A 21,447-nucleotide genomic window follows, 5' to 3' on the forward strand; every position below is an offset into this window, starting at 1 on the left:
TGTCTAGGTGTATCCCTCTCTTTCAGTTAAATATTTTCTGTTTCACAGTTCACTTACATAGTGCTTATAACTATACAACTTTGCCAAAAGTTGAATTTAAGAAACACTTTAATTTAGTAACAATGCAATGGTAGCACAGAAATTCCTGGTCCAATTGACCATTTGAGGAGTTGCTTTTTTGAAAATAGTGTAATGTAGTAAGACTTGAAATTTACTTTTTGAGAAAGAATAGAGGGATATTATTTGGGGATTTTATTTTAGTCATCTATTATTTTATCTGTTTATCTTATTTGCCTGTATGAAAGAATATGTACATTAACACCACAAATGGATTATAGAACTTTTTGTATAACCAGGTTCTGAAACCTTAGGCTTCAACATAACTGTTGGTCTTCTCTTCAATGTTGTTTTCCAAAAAAAAGTTAGTAGTTGAAACCAAGCTTTATAATCATAGTGCTACTCTTTAAGCCAAGACCTAATCAGTCATAAAAATCATCACTTGGTTTGAGTCTCCTTTGAAAGTTATTTTTGTACACTTGGGGAAATCCTGAAGAGGTTTCCAAAATTATATCAAAATCAGAGGAAGGGAACATTGTAAAACAAAAACCCCACCTCGTAAGTCTTTTTCTTTTTTTTTTTTTTTAATCAACTCATATATTTAGACTTTTAAATTCCAGATATAGCTTTCTTATGTTTATTGGGAAGGTTATTTTTGAAATGTCATCAACAGAGCTCCAGCTCTTTATCAGGGAGGTCCAGAACACGTGGGGAAAAAGCCAGAGAAACTGGTCAGTGAGGCCAGCCTGCCCTGCTTCCTCGGATGCATCAGCCTCCGTCCTGTCTTCCCCTCCCAGCCTCCTGAAGCTCACCTTCTGCTCTGTGGCACATGGGAGGAAAGTTCGCAGTTTTTGGGACCAAGTTCACGGCATTTATTTTCTTTCTCCCCACTTTATAAACTACATCTCCACAGACTCTTGAGTTAAGAAAACATAGTCAGTGGACAGTGATTGCTCATTCTGTGTATCAGAGTTTAAAAATTCAAGAAACATCAGTGTCTTGTCAACAAGCCAGGTTCAACAAGCCAGGTTGTTTGGCCACTCCAAGTGAATATTTTGCCTTGCGTATTGAAATAAAATGAGTCCTTAGAGCACACTTGTAAAGAGAGAGCATTGGAAGGGTGTGGTTTTAGGTCTTTAATGTTGTTGATTCTACTACAGAACTGCTTTTACTTGTAAATTGAGATTTGTTACCCTATTTTCCTATGTCTCATATTTCTGGGAAGCTGTAGACATGTAACAGCATTTTGTATAGCATTTGGAGGAAAGCTTAAGAATGCATAATGAAATAAGGGGTGAATGGAAACATGTTGGGGAGAATTAGGCAACAGAAGTGCAGGGACTTCCTGGTGGGTCCAGTGGTGAAGACTCAGCGCTTCCATTGTAGAGGACATGGGTTTGATCCCTGACCAGGGAACTAAGATCCCACATCCTGTGAGGCCCCCCCCCCAAAAAAAGTGCAAACTGCTGGTCCTGGAAGAGGGCCAGAAAAGCAAAAAACGTAAATTATCATTCCTGTTGTCATGTACCAAAAACCAGCGGCCTTTCAGTTAGGACTGCTTAGCAGTACCTTTAGTAAATGTCAAGGGAGAACGTAAAGTGAGTGTGGCTCTCCACAGGAAAGCCCTCCGGCCCACCGTTTCCCTGAGGGCTGGCCTAGTGCCCCCGAGGGCCACCTGACGCTCCTTGCAGGGGCGGCGGTGACACCCCAGAGGTGCCATACCAGTGCTGCTAGGTTCCTCCCAGCCTCCGGCAGTTTTCCTTCTTGACTCTGCCCAGGGAACAGAAGGCAACAGACGTGGGATTGTATTTTTCTATGTTTCAGCCTTGGGTAGGAAACCCTGCCCCTAAATCCTCTTCATAGGGTGGATGAAGTGATTGTGGTGAGTCATGTGAACACCCCACTCCGTAGCAGAAAATAACTAAGCTGACTATTTAGTACTTCCCAGTTGCCAGGCCCTGTTCAAAGGGCTTTCCGTGTGGTGGCTCATGTGATCTTTACAATATTCCTAGGCAGTAGGTTCTGGTTTTTATCTGTTTTACAGAAGACACTGAAGTACAGTGAGATTAGGTCGCTTGCCTGGGAGTCCAAGGCTGGTAAGTCATGGAACCGTGGCAGGCAGATTCTTTACTGGATTCTTTACCACTGAGGTACCTGGGAAGCCTTGACTTATTATTTGACTTAATCTTTTCTCTCTCTTTTTTAAAAAAATACTGATACATTTATTCTATTTGGCTGTGCCAGGCCTTAGTTGCAGCATGCAGGGTCTTTGTTGTAGCATGTGGGTTCTGTTTCCTGACCAGGGATCGAACCCTGGCCCACTGCATTGGGAGCTCTGAGTCTTAGCCACAGGGCCACCAGGGAAGTCCCAGTCCTTTCTCTTATTAACCTACAGTTTTCCCTTCACATTTACATTTTTAGTTCTTATCCACTCTCCCACCCCCATCTCCCGCCTCCTGCCTTTATATCCATTTTGACCCCACCATCTGTCCTCTTAGATTTTATCCTTCCCTAAAATCATTGTCTTAGAGCTCAAAAGGAACATTAGAGTTGATCTGGTACATACTCCTGGGTTTTTTTAAACTTTTTATTCTGTATTGGTGTGTAGCCACTTAACAATGTCGAGATTGTTCAGGTGAACAGCAAAGGGACTCAGCCATACATGTACATGAATCCATTCTCCCCCAAACTCCCCTCTCATCCGGTCTGCTGCATAACATTGAGCAGAATTCCGTGTGCTATACAGTAGGTCCTTGTTAATTTTCCACTTTAAGTACAGTGGTGTATACATGTCCATCCCAAGTTCTCTGACTATCTCCACCTTGGAATCTTCCCCTCTGTCAACCATAAGTTTGTTCTCTAAATCTGTGTCTGTTTCTGTTTCGTAAATAAGATTATTTGTATCATTTCTATTTAGATTCCCCATATAAGGGATATCATACAATTTTCCTCCTCCTCTGTCTGACTGACTTCATTCAGCGTGACAATTTCTAGGTCCATCCATGTTGCTGCAGATGACATTGTTTCGTTCATTTTAATGGCTGAGTAATATTCCATTGTACATATGTACCTCATCTATCCATTCTTTTCTTGATGGGCATTCCATGCTCCTGTTTATGAAGAGGAAACTGAAGCTGGGAGAGGTGGAATAGCTTGCTTACCCAGTTACGCGTAACAGACTAGCACTTGAACCTTAGTTTCTTTCTTTTTTTTTTTTTCCAGATCACAGTGCATTATTTATTATGCAGTGATATCTCAGTAGACAGAGACGGCATGTCTCTTTACATGTGGGTTCCACCTTTATTTATTTATTTATTTTTTTCATTTATTTTTATTAGTTGGAGGCTAATTACTTTACAATATTGTAGTGGGTTTTGTCATACATTGACATGAATCAGCCAGAAAGATAAAGAACATTCCAGCATACTAACACATATATATGGAATTTAGAAAGATGGTAATGATAACCCTATATGCAAAACAGAAAAAGAGACACAGATATACAGAACAGACTTTTGGACTCTGTGGGAGAAGGCGAGGGTGGGATGTTTCGAGAGAACAGCATCGAAACATGTATATTATCTATAGTGAAACAGATCACCAGCCCAGGTTGGATGCATGAGACAAGTGCTCGGGCCTGGTGCACTGGGAAGAACCTTAGTTTCTTAACTTGAGTCTGCCACTCTTTCCATCACATCACATTTCCTGCCTGCTGCCTTTGCCCTCAGACAAGCCAGGTTCCAGCCTGTTAGACTGAACTATTTTGTTTACTTTGGGCATTTCTGATTTTTAATTGTAACACTTATACATCCTGAGAAGGCCTGGGACAGTTCCTCACGTACAGTTAGACAGTGCATCTCTGTGTCTGTACTGCATAACTGGAACCTTATGTATCCATGAACTTTCAAGGGGTGGTTGAAGTGGATCTCCCAATATTAAGGAGTTTGGGGAATAGTACATCATTCATTGACTTAGAACTGATCAGACTTAGAGTCCAGGCCAGTGCTCAGAGATGAAGTGCTCAAACCTATTTATTTGCAAATAAAAGAGTAAAGTGATGGCAGCTCTGTCAAGAATTACAGTGTGTATACCAGCACTGTGTCATGTACTGCACCCTGTATTCCTCAGTCTTCACAGCAGTCACATAAGGCAGTTAGCATTTTTATGTTAATATTTGAGAGATGAGGAAGCTGATATGCAAGGGGGTTGACTAACTTAGCTGAAGTCTCACATTTAGAGACAAATTTCTATACGAGGAGAACTTGCAAAAATAGGTGGACTCTACAGTTTGGAATTTTTCATACACATTGCTTTCTGATGGCAGAGCTATTGGCAAAATGATTTCTTGGGTTCTTTCCATCCCATGGTGTATGAAAGTGCCTCTGGGCCTGTTGCCACTCCTGCAGGGGGCCTGGCCAAGGTCAAGGCTTCACCCGTGCCTCATGCCCAGGGAGCCGGAAGTGCTAAGCAAAATGAGCTCCTGGAGCAGAGCCTGATTAAATACTGAGCATGTACCAGTGACTGTCACAGAGGCTTTGTTGTGGACTTTGCAGGCTTCTCTTAGGTACATTTCTAATATGAGACACCTAAGAAATTATGAGGTTATATTTATTTAATTCTTATTTTGAGATTTTTCTCCAAATTCAGATTGTCTGATTTTTTTTTCTCCTGATGGACTTAATCCTGTTGTTGTGTGTGTGTTGGCTCAGTCATGTCCGACTCTCAGCAGCCCCGTGGACTGTAGTCCACCCGGCTCTTCTGCCCATGAAATTCTCCTGGGAAGAAACCTGGTGTGGGGTGCTGTTTCCTACTCCAGAGGATCTTCCCGACCCTGGGATCGAACCTGAGTCTCTTCCATCTCCGGTGTTGGCAGACGAATTCTTTACTACTAGCACCACCTGGGAAGCCCAATCCTCTTGTTAAATCTTCTGAAAAGTCAAAGTTTCATTCATTCAGTCCGTCATTCAGTGAGTGTGTATCGAGACCCTATTGTGCAGCAGGCACTGTTCTCAACAGATCAGCGAACAAAACAGTCCCCCCACCACCACCCCGCTCTCATGGGGCTGGTCTTGACTGTGTGCCTTTCTTCTTCCCTATCCTTTGTACCCATAGGCAGGTTTTTGTGCTCCTGGAAAGAAAGACATATATATATATATATATATATATTTTTTTTTTTTTTTGCCAGATTAATAGTCTGTGTAAAAGGACTCTCCACTGCAAATTCCAGAGTATATTATGATTGTCCACAGCGAGCCAGCCTGGGTGCCTTTCCGTTGTAAACGACTCTCAGGCACCAGGAAGCCTCCTGACAGGCCCTGGCTCCCCGCTCTTCTGCAGGGTGCCCAACTCACAGAGAAGCCTGGGAGGTTAGTTTCTGCCTTCCTTACCTTCAAGGCTGTGTTTTGTCTGCAAGACTGTTTTTGACATCTCACACAGTGAAACGATGCCATAATCACAGTGAGAATTTGGAATCCAGGTCCTGTGTTTTATTGAACTCTAATAATGTGGCGTTTCACTTCTCTGGCACAACTGTTTTTTTAGTATAACATACATAGCTTATGTAAGGAGGATACCTTGAGTAAAGAAGCCTTGGAAATCAAAAGAAAGTTAGGGATTGCCATCCAACTTCCTTTCTGTCTGGTGCTGGAGGACAAGTGGATAGATGCCGAGGAGGGCTGAAAAGAGGTGAGATGCAGCGTGTTCAGTAACTGAAGAAAAGCTGTGGACCAGGGTGGTGTGGAATGGTCTGCTGTGTGCTGTTGGCTATTTTCCAGCATGAGTGAGATTTTGCTCACTCTGTGGTATGACAGCTCCAGCTATTTGTACAGAGCACACAGCAGACAAAACCTTTTCAGACAGATGGAGGCCAAGTTGAAGTCTGGTCTCTTTTCCTTTTGTTGTTGGAAATTCTGTGAGAAGGGGAGAAGGAGCCCCAACTGTACACAGTCCCCTTCCTCCTGGTCACTTCACTGCTTAGCCATTCCTTAATTCCTTTCTGAAACAAATAGGAGCACATTCTTTATCCACCTTGGTGACAAAGGCTGCAGAGAAGTCCAGGGTAGCTCTTCCTCTGGAAGTGCTGGCTCCCCTTAATTCAGATGGAGTGTGTGACCTACCCCATTCCAGGGATTATTTTTCCTCATCACCTCCCCTCTTCCTTGGCTGCCCACCAACCTGGCCCAGGTACCTCTTCTGTCAGGTACCTCTTCAGGGGCCTGCCTTCCAAGATGACTAAACTCTGCATTAAAAGTTAATATTCTCAGTTTGAGTCTTAATGGTCTTCAAAGACATAAAAAAAAATTTTTTTTTTATTGAAGCATAGTTGATTAACAATGTGTGTTTCACATGTAGCAAAGTGACTCTGTTCTACATATACACGTATCTATTCTTTTTTTTCCCACCGTACTGCATGGCTTTCAGTATCTTAGTTCCCGGACCAGGGATTGAACCTGGGCCCTCGGCAGTGAAAGCTCAGAGTCCGAATCACTGGACCACCAGGGAATTCCCTCCAAAGACATTTTTATTTGGAAAATACATAAAACGTATACGAAGACAAAAAAAAAGACATAAGATTTTGATTTTTGAAAATATACTTTTTTTTTTTTTAACTTTTTTTTGCCATGCCGCATGGCATGTGGCATCTTTATTTCTCTTCTAGGAATAAAGCCCATGCCCCTCACATTGGGAGCACAGAGTCTTAACCTCTGCACTGCCAGGAAAATCCAAAAATATATTTTTAATGAAGTAAATTTTCTCACCTCTACCCCTCCCAATTCCTCCACCCGGGCAACCACTGGTAATAGTTTGAATATACATCCATCCTTCTGAGTTTTTCCGTGGCTGTGCAGGTTGCTATACTTTATATCCATAAATATAAAATATTTTTTGATTCACACACACAAGGAAGGCTTATGTAAATATTTTTGGCTAGGCACATTGTATTAGTTCCTAAGTTTGCTGTAACAAAGTACCAAAAGTCAGGTGAATTATAACAACAGAAATTAATCTTCTCACAGTTTTGGAGGCTAGAAATCCAAACATCAAGATGTTTCAGGGCTCTTCTCCTTCTCAAAGGCTCTAGGGACAAATCCTTCTTGGCTTCTTCCAGGTTCTGGTGGTTGCCATCAGTCCTCGGCATCCTTGGCTGTGGCCACATAACCCTGTTTGGCCATCTTCCCTCTGGGAGTTGTCGTGCGGCCTCTCTTCTTCTGATAAGAATGCATATAGATTGAATTTAGGGCCCACCCCACTTCAGTATCACCTCATCTTAATTAATCACATCTGCAAGGAACCTATTTCCAAATATGGTCAAATTCTGAGGTTCCAGAAGGACTTAAATTTTAGTGGGGAGACACTATTCAACCCAAAATACACATTTTTCAGGAGTTTATATTATTCCATTGTGTGAGTATTGCTTAATTTAACAGTTTCTAGATTTTTTTGCTGTTATTAAAAAAAAAAAGATTTGGGACATTCATATACACATATTTTTATATACATGTACTATTATTTCTGTGGTGCTTCCCCAGTGTTTTAGGTGGTAAAGAATCTCCCAGCGATGTGGGAGACCCCAGGTTTGATACCTGAGTAGGGACAATCCCCTGGAGAAGGGAATGGCCAGCCACTCTAGTATTCTTACCTAGAGAATCCCATGGACAGAGGAGCCTGGCAGACTATAGTCCAGGGGGTCACAAAGAGTTGGACATGACTGAGCAACTAACGCTTCACTATTATTTCTGTAAAACAGATTTTTGGAAGTAGAATACCTGGGTCAGAAAGCATGGGCATTTTACACTTTAATAAATACTTAAAAATTATCTTCATAAACTTATGTCAGTGTGTAACTTTCATTAACATGTATTGATCATCTACCCTGGATTTTATCATGGTTTTGCCAGTCAAGTGACTGAAAAGTGGTATCTCGCTTTAAGTTGCATTTCTTCAGTTATCAGTGACGGTGGATGTCTTTTCAGATGTGTTTTTAGGCCATTTGTATTTATTTTTCTGTGGACTCCTTGTTCATATTATCTACACAGAGAGAACAAAACAGTGCCCTTTGCCTCCAGACCTCCTGCCCAGCACGGAGGTGACCCATGAGCTGTTGGAGGTGAAGGTCCTCGGGTCTGCCATATGCCCAGTGTCTGTCACAAGGCTCTTATTACATCCTCTAACTGTACCTGTGCCTAAGGGGTGTATCCCCCATAGATTATAAGCATGACCATACTTTATAATTATTTTGTGTTACCCCAGGATGCCTTTGGGCACTTAAACATTTCCTAGAGTTAATTTGGCAGGTGGTGGATTGTTGTCTGTTGTTATTCTCATACATTTTTTCCTTCTAGATAAACTTTAGAATGCAGTTGTCACAGCCCTACCTCATCCCCACCGTCACCAATAAGAGACTCTGATCAGAGATTCTATCCAGTTGTATTAAATTTATATATGTGTGTTTTTGAGTAGGCTTGATGTCTTTATGACATTTAGTCATTTATCTAGGTCTTATTTTATATCCTTCAGTAAAATTTTATAATTTTACCTTTTTTGTTTAGTTTTTTTGCCAGTTATTATGAATGAGATCATTTTCCATTTCTGTTTTTAAAAGATTATGGTTAGTAATGTAAGAACAAGGTTTCCTAGGTGGTTCAGTGGGTAAAGAATCTGCCTACAGTGCAGGAGATGTGGGTTTGATCCCTGGGTCAGGAAGATCCCCTGGAGAAGGAAATGGCAACCCACTCCAGTATTCTTGCCTGGAGAATCCCATAGACAGAGGAGCCTGGTGGTCTACAGTCCATAGGGTCACAAAGAGCCAGACATAACTGAAGTGACTGAGCACACACAGACACAGTATAGGAACAGTGTTGATGTTTACGTGTCTAGAGATCTCTACCTTGTATTCTGCCACCTTAAATTCTCTTTTTAGTATTCTGTTCTTGTTTTCTTTTCCTCTTTGGGTTTTCTTCCTCCACCTGCTGTTCAGGCATCTCTACCTGGAAATCCCAAGAATACCTAAAGCTCAGAATAAAACTAAATTAAGTGACAGTTAAAATAATCTTTTGATACTCTTAGGTTCAGAATTGCTGCTACTAGTCCATGAAGCGGGCTTCCCTGGTGGCTCAGATGGTAAAGAATCAGCCTGCAGATCATTTTCCAATCCCTGGGTTGGGAAGATCCCCTAGAAGAGGGCATGGCAACCCACTCCAGTATTGCCTTGAGAATCCCCATGGACAGAGGAGCCTGGCAGGCTACAGTCCATGGGGTCACAAAGAGTCGGGCATGACAGCGACTAAGCACGAACACAGCCCATGAAGCAGCTTTGTGTATGTTAGAAGAATTTCTCCCAGCACTTCACTCCTGGTATGATTGTCAGAATTAATGGACTTATTTGGAATATGACATGTTATTGCAGAAAAATGTGATGATAAGTATTTGCAGCCCTCCAATGCCTCCCTTAAATGAGGAGCTCTCAGACCATCTCAGCCTGTATAGATGGTCTCCACAGTGCTGCTGAGAGCCATGGACTTTGTCATCACTGCCTCTGGAATCACCCCTTTCTTCCCAAGCCCACTGCCTCAGACTCGTTAAATTTCCCCTCTCATCACCGTACACCTCCTCCCTCCCCAATAAGAGGACAGAAACAAAGCATAACTGGGTCTGCCTCTTCCCAGCCTCCCTCTTCCGGGACACCCTAATCACGCCACAGAATAACCTTCCTAGAAGGAAGCCCTAGAGCCCTCATCACTGTCTTCCTCAGCCGTCTCTGTGTTGTTCCCACCCCGCACCCTTGGGTGGTAATTCCTCTTGCCTTCACTCTCAGTTTGCTCATCTGTAAAATCAGAATAGTGATGCCTCCTCAATAAGTATGTGGTAAGGAGTAAACAATATACTACCTGTGAAAACACAACTGACATTGGGCTTGGTGCCGATCACTTTAGTTTTCTCTTCCCTTCCTTCCCCCTCCCTCACAAGCACTTTGGAAACTGAAATGCTATATAACTGTAACATAGTATGTTGCCTCAGGGCTCTATTTTGGCAGCTTTTCTTCTGTGAGAATTAAGACTTTTCAATTGAATTTGACTCAATATAAGTTGCATTTGGGGTTTCCCAGGTGGCTCAGTGGTAAAGAATCTGCCTATCAATGCAGGAGACGCAGGAGATGTGGGTTCGATCCTTGGGTCGGGAAGATCTCCTGTAAGAGGAAATGGCAGCCCACTCCAGTATTCTCGCCTGGAAAATCCCATGGACAGAGGAGCCTGGTGGGCTAGAGTCCACGGGGTCGGTCACAAAAGAGTCGGACATGACTGAACAGCCGAACACATTCTGAACACGTGATTACTTATGCCTCATTGTATGTCTATCACCCGGAGTTCTTGTGTTTTGGCAAAAGTTCATCATATTTGACCTCTAATAAGGAACATGTGAAAATACTCCAGAAGGGAAAATAAGAGGGTAACTGCAGCCTCAGCGTGCCGCTAAAACAGGTGCCACTGAAGGTTTTTCTACTGCCCTTGGAGCCTCGCAGCGATCGCTGTGTGGTGTGGCGTGTGCTCGTCCCAGGGGTGAGAACAGTGGGTGGTGCTGCCTGCGGGAGACACAGAGTCTGTCTGCAGGAGATGCGGGCTCAGGGGACACGCTGAGCACATGCACCGCCCTCCCCCGGTGAGTGTTCCTTATCCTGCAGACTCCTGCCTTGTGCTCACTACAGAAGATGTTTTGTGTTAAGAGTCAGTTTCCACGTCTGCTTCTTGGCTCAGAGAACTGATTTCCTTTCAGCCACTTTCGATTGTTGTCTTTTGTTCTAGGCTCTCTCCTGATTGGATTTTCATTGGGTTTTAATCAGAAACCATATGGTGAAACATTTTGGATTCAAATTAAAGATCTATCACAAACACATATCTCAGAGAACACAGATGAAACCCAGACTGGACCAGAAAGCAAACAAGACATAATGCAATAATATTATGAACAGAATAGTCTCAGAGGGAAGGAACGCAGAGAAAACCAAGAAGGGCTGCATAGAAACAGAGCCAACCCCTCAAAGAGGGACCTACCAAAGTAGGGTGTGGGGGAGCCAGCGAGCGCTCACATCAGGGCCTGAGTGGGATGTTCTTCTAGTTCTGACCACCCTGCAGTCCTTGGGGCTGGAAGCCACGGTTAGTAGCCCTCTACCCTCCCCTGAAGTGGGACAGAGCGCTGATGAGCAGAGGCCATTTACTTTACTCCACAGATGGGCCCTGAAAAGTCCCATCTCTCCTCTTCATCGCTTCTGTCTGCACCCGTTTCTCACTCTTCCTTCCCAGAGCTGTCCTGGCCCCGCCTTGTACTTTTGAGCCTGGGGTCTAGGATATCAGAGAAATGCTAGCATCACTGGCAGTGGGACCACCCTGCCTGCCTGCCCCTCCCCCACGTGCTCTAGCCAGTTCAGACCTGTTGGTCACAGGTTAGAAAACCGGGAAGGAACTGCATCTCCAACCCCATGTCACAAATACAGCTCCCCAAACTGTCTGACTTCAGTTGTTGATCTGACTTAGGAGATACTTGTACGTGTTAAAAAATAACTTTCTACAAAGCCTAGAAGGGTGTACAGAGGGAAGGACCTTCCCTCTCTGCCTCTGTCCCCTAGCTAGGCTGTCTGCTTCCTTCTTGAGGGTTCACTTATTTGATATGTACCTTTTCAGAGGTCACCCATGCTGATCACTGTGAGCTTTTAAAATTATTATTCCTCTCTGTCTCCATTGCTGGGCCTCCTGGATTCACCCGCTGTATTTGCTTTCTCCACCTGCCTTCCTCTGTCAGACTTTGATCCCTGGTCGACAAATGACTGTGAGCAGAATGAGTCGGACCCCATCCCTGCCAACTGCACTGGCTGTGCCCAGAAATTACCCCTCCAGGTGATGCTCCTGGAAGATACCCCAAGGAAATTTGAGAGGCTGCATCCTCTGGTAATCAAGGTGCGCAGAAAGACTGGTTCTCCCACTGCCTTCATAACCCATTAAATGGCTAGAAAGCATCAAGCCCTGGGACATTCCTGATAAGTAATTCTGTGTTGTCTTGTTGCACTTTTGTTTTCTGCCTCCCCAAGACGGGACAGTCCCTGTCGACTGAGGGGCTTCAGGATTTTTTGTGCCAGTATCCGGAGGTGACAGAAGGCTTCACCGAAGGGTTTTTCACCAAGTGGTGGCGCTGCTTTCCTGGACGGTGGTTCCCGTTTCCATACCCATGGTGAGTGCAGAAAGGGGCACCCAGCCGTGTGTGTGTGCGTGTGTGTCTGTGTGTGTGTACAGAAAGAGGGCAGACCAAATGTCAAAATGGTACTAATTACTGCCGTGACCCTGCTATTCCCGGCACTGTGTAAACTTCACCACATACCCTCCAAGTCAAGTGATAACTCCAGAGCAGTGTTGAAAACCTGATGGGAGAGAAAGGGGCTGAGTTGAAGAGGTGTGTCAAGAGGGGCGTCACCATGGTGGACATCGAGATTGCCTAATAGAAGCACAGTTTGCTTCTAACTGTAGTGTTTGGCATTTGCTTTCATGCTGAGTGGGTCCTGAGTGTTGAGGACTGCAGAGAGAGCACAGAGAATAAAAGAGAAGGTTATTTCTTGGCATTTGTTGGTGCCAGGCAGCATGCCTTGGTGCTTAGTGTCTGTTCCTCATTGGAGATGCTCATCATAGCGCTGGGAAGTCGAAATTGTCATTGTTGTCTTTCAGTTCAGGAAAAGTGGGAACCAGAGAGGTTAAGTACTTTGCTTAAGGTCACCCAGCCAACACTGAAACCCGCATCTGTCTCCTTGTTCCTTCTTGGGTCTTATAGAAGACATGGGCCATTTCTTGGGGGTGAAACTTGCTTTCTACAAAGAAAAGGAATGCCAGTTTACTTCTAGAATCATTCCGAAGAGGATTAAAACTGCTTTTTCAGGCTTTTTGTTGGGTCGTTTCTCTGCTTCTGCCTTTCTTTAAATTGGCTGTTTATTTGCATGATCAAATACTCGGTTTACGACTTGATAGAGGCTTCCCACGTCATACTGCTCCACTTCAAAAGGGTCATGGTTGTTGCCCCCTCCTCCTCCCTTCTCCTTTCTTGCCCTGCCTGCTGTTACTTCAGTCTCTTTGCCAAGAGAGGATGAATGGAGTGTTTCTTTTCTCCCTCTATATGTTGTTTTAGCTGGATTTTATAAACACCCCACCCACACAGACAAATTGTGGCTGTAGAGTGAGTGTGTGTGTGTGTGTGTGTGTGTGATGTTTCAGTTAATTGATTCGGCATGACTGTTCTTCATGGACAGAATACTTCAGTTGTTGTCCTGACATCTTTCCCTCTTCACCCACCACCCACAGTTTTCCCACCCTTGCCAAGCTCTCTTTAGCCATGGTTTTGGGCTGGCTTGCCCAGTTTAACTACCTTTTCCCTCTTGTACACATTCTACAGGAGAAGACCCCTGAACAGATCACACATTTTACGTGAGCTTTTCCCTGTTTTCACCTATCTGCCGTTTCCAAAAGAAGCCTCCTTGAAAAAATGCTTCCTTCTTCAACCAGAACCTATTGTGGGGAGTAAGGTAGGAAATTCTGAGGAGATTTGGATCTAGAATTTTTCTTGTTTGGTACCTGGGCTGATGTCATAATCAAAGCCTTCCCTTCATGTCAGCCTAGAGGGTGAGCTGAAGGGTCATCCACAGAATCTGGAGTTCTCTCTTCCTGCTGCTTGCCAACACACCTGCAGCGGCCTGACTTTTTACTGAAGGCATGCTTCCAGAAAGTCTAGTGACCTTGCAGATCTATTTCCTGCCCTTAACACCTGGGGGCAAGCTACCTTTCTACATTAAAGGAAGTAGAATCCTCAAGTTTAAAGAGTCCTGAGCATGCAGTCAGACTGCTCTACCTCCAAGTCGAGAGCAGGCAGACTGTGAATGAATAGTGTGTAAATGAACAGTCTAGCGTTTCTCATTTTGTAGATATAAGGAAACTGACCTCCAGAGAAATTAAATGATTTGCCCAAGGACACAGCAAGTTACTGAGAGGTCTCACCACCTTCCACTCTCAGATTGGCTTTCCCCAGAAATAAACACATGAGAAGCTTCAGATGGAGAGCAAAAAGGGAGAGCAAAAAGCTTGGGAGCGTGGTTTGGAAACAGAGGGGTTGGCAAGCACGTGCCTGAGGCGGTGTGTTCGGCACTGCCTCTCCCCTCCGTCCGTGGCCAAGTACCCAGAGCCCACGTTTATACTCTGGGGCTGGCGGACTGGCTAGAGCTGTTCTGTCCTTGTGTCTGTTTACTTTTCTCTGAATTGCTCTTTTGTTGAGTCTCAACCCTGAGGAAGCTTTTTGAGTCTGGATTGGTTTGGAATAATTAAAAGGATGAATTTTCCTTTGTTAAAAAATTAAATTTGCTGAACTGTGACCCCTACCAACTCTGGATTGTGTCTTTAACCTCCTGACACTATTGTTTGGGTCCAAATGTGCTGAATCGTGTTAAAGGAATTTCAAAGCCTTTAAAAAACAATCATTTTGTCTAGAAGTAAACTTCTGCCTGCCAGCTGTAGGGTGGAGGTGCTGGGCTCTGGCCTCAGGTTTTTAAGTTTATTCTGCTGTCTTCGGCTAGAACTCGGGGCCTTAGTATGATTTCATCTTCATAATTATGATACATGAAAAAATTCTGGGTGAGGGCCTTTATCACTGTCTTGGGTTTTCCCACTTGAATCTTAATTTCACCAGTCTGCCAAACAGGGACACCAGGGAGCCCAGCCAAAGGGGTAAATACAGAGTTCCACAGACGCCTGTCAGAATCATCTTGTTGTGGTTCTCAAGGATGTTTTTGGAAGGGGAGTGGCCCAAATAGGCAGAAATCCTGAGAGTCTGGTTTCTTAGAGCATCTGTTCCCCACCCTGGCCCAGGCTCTCCTTTCTCCACAGCCATGTTACTCCACCCTTGGTCCACATCCCTGGGCCCTGGACTCTGGTAAAGTCATGTGTCTGTGGGCCCAGATTCCAGGAGGGAGCCCTGGGATAGAAGATAAGCAGTGGGGTCCGATTGTTGAGAGACCCTGGGGGAAGAGGTGAGGGGCTCCAGGGCCCACTTTTCCCACCCCAGGATGTTGCCTAGGGCTGGACCACTCCATCCTGTCGTCTGTTTCTCCTGAATGTGGAGGAGCTTGGTCCTAGCCCTTCTCAGGCCTATGTGAAATAGAGATATATCTGCTTAGCTTTTGGTCTTCTGGAATTTTTTCAAGACTGTTCATGACAGGGCTTCTGTCAGTCACAGCAGCTCCGGACACTCGTCCTCCCTCTGTCACTACAGCAGCAGTTGCAGTGGCTCAAGCGTTTCCATGGACACAGAGTCATGGCCAGGGCCTGTGGGGAGCAACAGGGAGACAAGGGTTGGGAGGCAGGAGAAGGTAGGGCCACATTCTCAGGCTCTGGAGGACCCAAATGGTAGGAAAGAAACCAGGACGTGGCCTAAGGAGTTGCCCTTCTGACTCCTGCTTTGTAAGGGTGCATAGGGGCTGGGGTTTTCCCTCGCCATCTAGACAGGAAGGGAAGTCTGACTGAGTGCGCCCTGTCCCTTTGTTTATACTCCCTGCCCCTCCCAAGCCCCAGGCACACGGCAGGTTGCACTTAGTGCCTGCTGGAAGCAGGACTGATTCCCCGGTGGTTCAGTGGTAGGGAATCCGCCTGCCAATGCAGCAGACGCAGGAGATGCCAGCTTGTTCTCTGGGTCAGGAAGATCCCCTGGAGGAGGAAATGGCAACTCACTCCAGTATTCTTGCCTGGAAAACTCCATGGATGGAGGAGCCTGGCAACCACAGTCCATATGCCCTCAGAGTGCCGTAGTTACCTGTGCAGTTGTACATCCTTAGCTTTCAAAATCAGAGGCTGATCCTACTGTTACTAGTCCTTAATCAGTAGCATCATGTATCTGCTCACCTGGGTCTTGCCAAAAAAATTGTAAACTTGAACTTGCTGCTGTCTGATTGTCTTGAAAAGTCTGACAGTAAGAAATAATATTCCACAGACCATTGCCCAGAGGATATGCAGACTGTCTGTTTGGATCAAACCAGACCCTCAGAAGGTTGCATATTTAGACCACCACATGTTGGCCTCTGCAAGACTTTTGTTAAAATACAATTAGATATTTTGCCTATGACCTACTTGGAAACTATGGCTAGAAATTGTGAATTATGAAGCTTGAGCCATTTCTGCTACAGGGCTGCCATTGCAGATGTTTCCGACAAAACTACACAATGTCTCTAAGAAAAACCCTAGAAAAGATCTTACCATGGGACTTCCCTGACAGTCCAGTGGTTAAGACCCTGAGCTTCCATGGCAGAGAATGCAGATTTGAACTCTGGTTGGGAGCTAAAATCCCCCATGCCTCCTTGACATGGCCAAAAAAAAAAAAAAAAAATAGAAATCTTCCCTTAGCCTTAGTACAGGGAGATGCCATGCTTAGCAGAAACTAACTTGTTTTTTGTCTTTCAAACAAAATTGTGAGTTTTATTCTTGGTTCTGTCTTCCGCTTTGCTTAGGCTGCTAGGAAATCCAGAGCCACACGTGTAAGAATTTTTGTGTGCTCCTCTCCCATGCCCCAGGATCTGACTTGGTTTTCTCTTCCTTCCTTTCCTTCCCCCGTGTCCTCTCCTCCAGATGCACAGGATGCATGACCTGCTCACCGTCGGCAGCGGGGAGGCCATGCTGCAGCTCCTCCCACCCTTCCAGTGCCGCAGCCTCTGCCAGTCCGTGGCGATGCCGCTGGAGCCAGGCGACATCGGTAGGTGGAGGGTCAGCTGCAGGGTCTTTCTAGTTTTTAACTCAAAAAGGCATTCTAAAAATTAAATACTGCCTTCCCAAAGATTTATTAAAGTCAAAAATAGCTTTTTTTTTATTAGCAAGGTCGATTATTTATGCTTAGATGTAATGATAAATGTACATTACTGAGAACATTACTGAGAAAATGTAGCAAAGAGAAATGGGTCATATGCACATTTAGAATGCATGTGTCCATTGGCTTTAGAGATTTCAAATTAGGAGGAATTGTTATGGAAAATATTTAGAGCAATACTTTCTTTGCAGATAAGGACATTGAGACCAAGAGAGGAGAGGTGACCATTCCAAGGCCCAACCGTCAGTTAGGCAAAGCATCAGTCTTAAGTGACTCCTTTTACTCACTCAAGCCAGAGGAAGTACAATTCAGATTCGATGAAACCCTTTCTGTGCCCAGTTTGCTAGTAAAACAATTCAGGCAGTATGTAAGGGCAACAGTCACACAAGGAAATACTACCTTCCTTGTGGATCCCATAGTCTGGTCACAGCCTCACAGTCATGACCCACCCTTGGCTCCATGATTTCCTGACTGTGACTTGTTCTGTGCCTTACCATCTACAAATCGGTTCTGAAGAAACAGACTTGAATCAGTCACTATCAGTTTGACAATAGAACTTTCTTGGCAGAAGCAAAATAAATCAACAAGCATCACCGTTGCCCTTCTTGTTTTTCTTTCACAAGACCTAGGGGAGCCCTGACTCCCTGACAGAGCCCAGACTGATTTTCCAGTTTATTCCTTTTAATTTTTTTTTATTTGGAAGACCCCAGTCCCTAGAAACCTCTCACCTCGCGTGGAGGTAGGGTGCATACTGAAAACTGCCTAACTTTAATCCAAGTTTCATAACTTTTGTTTCAATTTAAAAATGAAAAAAATGCACAAATTAAGCACTTAGCCGATAATGGAGCACAGCTGGCCTGGCCCTTGAGAATTACTGCAAGAAGAGAGGATTCTTGTGTGGAAATTAGTCCAAACCCGTTGTTCTGTAGTGGAGTGACGCTGCACAAGTCTGTGTGGCATTCTGGTTTTGGAATGTGTAGCTGTGCTTGAAAAAGTTTCTGTCTTATGTTCTCCAAATGCCTGACAGTTCAGACAGCTACAGAAACACTTGCGTTACCCAAATTCCAGGTTTTCAGCTCCCACAAGCATCCCGAGTGCCAATTATAGAATTTAGGAAAAAAGGGGGAAAAAAAAGGGTGACTGGCAGTGATCAAAGAAGCTTTGATTCCGTGATCAAAGGCTGGTGTGGCTAGTCCAGAATGGCCCAGAATCCACAGACTGATCCTTGTCGTTCTGTGACCGGCCAGTCGCTGACCGGAGGGAAAGGAGCCCTGTGCTTGGCAGTGTCTGTGAAGGGCAGAACGTGATAGGAATGTGGAGAAGGGATGGAGGCTGATGAGAACCAGGGGAGAGGGCAAGTCAGGAGAAGGCTTGGGGTGGGGAGGCCTGGGGAGGACAGTGGGCTCGGGAAGCAGTGGCAGAAGCAGAAGCAATGGCTGCAGCTGCCGCAGGGAAAAGTGAGGAATGACAGTGGAAGAGAGTAACTTTAGTGCTGTAAAACAGATGGCCACTCTTGCACCTCAGAGACCCTCAAGAATAGCGCCATGTCAAGCAGATTCTGGGTTTTTTGACAAAATAAGCATCATCCCATGATGGTTGGGTTCAGAGGTCAGTGTTCAAGATCACCAGAAAACCCATGATGGATGGCATTTTCAAGAGTTACGTGGGTGTTGAGTGTCAGAGGCTGACACTGGTAAGCCCATGTTACCTGCCATGATGGTACAGTCACGGCTTATAGTGACCTTTCTTGAGTCACCAAACAGAGGTTACATTCCATTCCATGCTCTCAGTTTAAAGAGGAGTGGTGTATATCCTTCTCTAGAAAATTTTTCATCAGGAAGTTACTGAAGTATTAAAACGTTTTTGATTTTACCTTTCTAGCCCATTCCTAGATATCATTGCTCAAATGATACAGGTCATGACCCTAGGGTTCATAAAGCAGCCCCTGGGAAAGACCCTTGGCAAATAGGGCTCTTGAGTCACTGACTTTGGGAAATGCCTGTCTTGTTGAAACACAGTACACATTAGTGTACAAAAGGCTCTGAAAAGCCCTGGAGGGATCTAGTGGTTTTCAAACTTACTTGACCGTGGTACCCTTTCTCCCCTGGGCTGTATTATAGGGTGCTACTGCTTGCAGAATACAATTTAGGAAGTATTGGTTTGGGTTAATCTGGATGTTGCATGAGACCATGTTGTGTATAACCTCAGGAGAATTGGACAGGGCGCCCTGTCCTCCCCTAGAACCCGTCCTGTTTTTTTGCTGAAAAAAAATGACCCTGAGAATTGATGCTCCATATCAACCTTATCTGGGGCTTCCCTGGTGGCTCATTGGTAAAGAATCTGCCTGCAGTGCGGAAGCTACAGGAGATGCAGATTTGATCCCTGGGTCAGGAAGATCCGCTTGAGGATCCCCTGGATGAGTATGGCAACCCACTCCAGTATTCTTGCCTGGAGAATCCCATGGACAGAGAGGCCTGGTGGGCTGCAGTCCATGGGGTCACAAAGAGTTGGACACGACTGAAGTGACTTAGCACACACACATGCACATCAGCCTTATCTAGGGCTTCCCAGGTGGCGCTAGTGGTAAAGAGCCCACCTGCCAATGCAGGAGACATAAGAGCTACGAGTTTGATCCGTGGGTTGGGACGATCCCCTGGAGGAGGGCATGAAAACTCACTCCAGTATCCTTACCTGGAGAATCCCATGGACACGGGAGCCTGGGGGACTACAGTCTATAGGGTCGTACAGAGTCGGACACAGATGAAGCCACTTAGCACACAGGTGCCTCAGCCGTATCTAGAACATCCTGCTTTCATAAACCTGCCGAACTGTGATTCACGGTTACCCAGGTGAGGGGTGACGCTGAAACACTTTGGTTCGTGGTTGGATGAACCCACTGGATGTCAGCTTTCAGAGAGGACTGAGTTTAGCTGGGGACACTTATGCTAGGAGGAACTCACGGACCGCCAGAGCAGGCATGGCCTGAGTCTGCGGGTGAACCTGAGGGCAGCCCTGCAGACCCACCTAGCTTGTGCCCACAAGTCGGCCCAGTCCCTGCCACTCACATGCTTTCCTTGTCGCTGTCTCCCTTCAAGGCTACGCTGGTGCCACCCACTGGAAGGTCTACATTATAGCCAGAGGGGTCCAGCCTTTGGTCGTCTGCGATGGAACCACCCTGTCAGAGCTATAGGACACAGATCTAAAGGAACAGCTTTGAGAGCTGAAGACCAGATCGAAAGGGGGAGAATAAAAACAAAAAACGATGAAACCACTTTCCAGGGGTTGGTTACTTAGTCACCTGCCCCGTGCATGCGTGTGTGAGCCAGTTGTATGCTGGAGGCAAAGGCCAGAGCCAGGGCCTCCCAACTCTTCCAGCCCAGCCGCTTGGCCAGGACTCCGCCACCAATACCGGTCTATGAGAGACGGGCCTCTGCCCGGCCTCTTGGCACCAAAGCCTTGAGGCTGCCTTCAGGCAGGGAGCAGGGTTGATACCGTCCCTCACTTGCATGGCATGATCCCCTCTGCTGGCTCCTGGCCACGAGAGGGTAGTCAGCAGGTCCTGACTTCAGCGCCATCCTCTGCCAGGTGGGCCTGCCTGTCCCATCTCCCTGGTAACACCACCCTCTACGTCTTTTGGAAAGCCACATATGGTTAAAGAAGTCATGGCAGTTTCCCAAGCAGAGTGGAATCTCGAACCAGTGAAAAGGATCAAATAACCTCAAACTGCACTTGAGAACTGCACTTCCTTCCCAAGTGCGCGTGGCTCTGAGAGTCTCCGATGCCGGGTCAGAGCCTGATTGTAATTGAAGCAGTAATTCCTAAGGTAATAGCTTTCTCCATTCTGTCAGGTCCTCAGTCTCTCCCTCCCTTGCCTGTCTGGCTGGCGTCTCAGCAGTTGGGCTCCCAGCGCCCCTCCCTTGGCCCGGCCAGAGCCCTTTACTGCTGAGGCAGCACCGCTTTCATCAGCCGTGTTGCTTTTACCAAATGTTTTCAGAGGGGGGTGAGTTAAGAGTGCTGGCCCGGGGAGAGGGCGTCTCCCCGGGTTTGATCTTTAGGGTCCGACTTTCTGCAGAAAAGATGTTTTACAGATGTGTCAAAGTGATGTTGTCATGTGGCTAGGGAAGGAACTCCAGACGCAAAGTGCTGGTCAGCTGGGCGTGCGACTGTGCGACTCTCTGTCTTGAAATGATTTCTGTCTCTGTACTGGGAACCAAAGTGAGGTGTTTTTAATTCTTGTGAAAATACAAAACCGTGTTCCTTTTGATTGGACAATTCGCTCTGCTCGTTGTTTTCCCCAAGTGCTTTTTGTATGTCTTAAGTGTACAAATAAGGACACTCTTTTTTTGTTTCCTTTCCCCCTTTATTAATCCTTTATTGACTTTGTTAAATATCTGGCCTCTGATCATGCCATTGCCAAGCTGAAGGAAAAGAAGCAGATCATGCTACAGCCTCTGGTTCTAAACTGCAGAAATCAGACAGTGGAGGTGTCTGCTGTGTTGAGTTACAGACCAGAGGCAG

The 21,447-nt window shown here is 45.5% G+C and overlaps 1 protein-coding gene across 9 annotated transcripts in view; it reads left to right on the forward strand.

The window, feature by feature from the left end:
- Positions 1-21,193, forward strand: part of C7H6orf89 (chromosome 7 C6orf89 homolog) — a 32,418-nt gene extending 11,225 nt beyond the window's left edge. For all 9 annotated transcript variants that reach the window (XM_061146588.1, XM_061146583.1, XM_061146585.1 and 6 more), the window contains 5 exons: positions 11,851-12,005; positions 12,137-12,276; positions 13,483-13,612; positions 16,695-16,818; positions 20,025-21,193. In XM_061146588.1, the coding sequence (XP_061002571.1) occupies positions 11,851-12,005; positions 12,137-12,276; positions 13,483-13,612; positions 16,695-16,818; positions 20,025-20,119 (644 nt within the window). In that variant the 3' untranslated portion in view covers positions 20,120-21,193. The remainder of the gene's footprint in view (positions 1-11,850; positions 12,006-12,136; positions 12,277-13,482; positions 13,613-16,694; positions 16,819-20,024) is intronic.
- The last annotated feature ends 254 nt before the right edge of the window (positions 21,194-21,447 follow it).

This window comes from Dama dama, chromosome 7 (assembly GCF_033118175.1).
Source record: "Dama dama isolate Ldn47 chromosome 7, ASM3311817v1, whole genome shotgun sequence".
Lineage (NCBI taxonomy): Eukaryota > Metazoa > Chordata > Mammalia > Artiodactyla > Cervidae > Dama > Dama dama.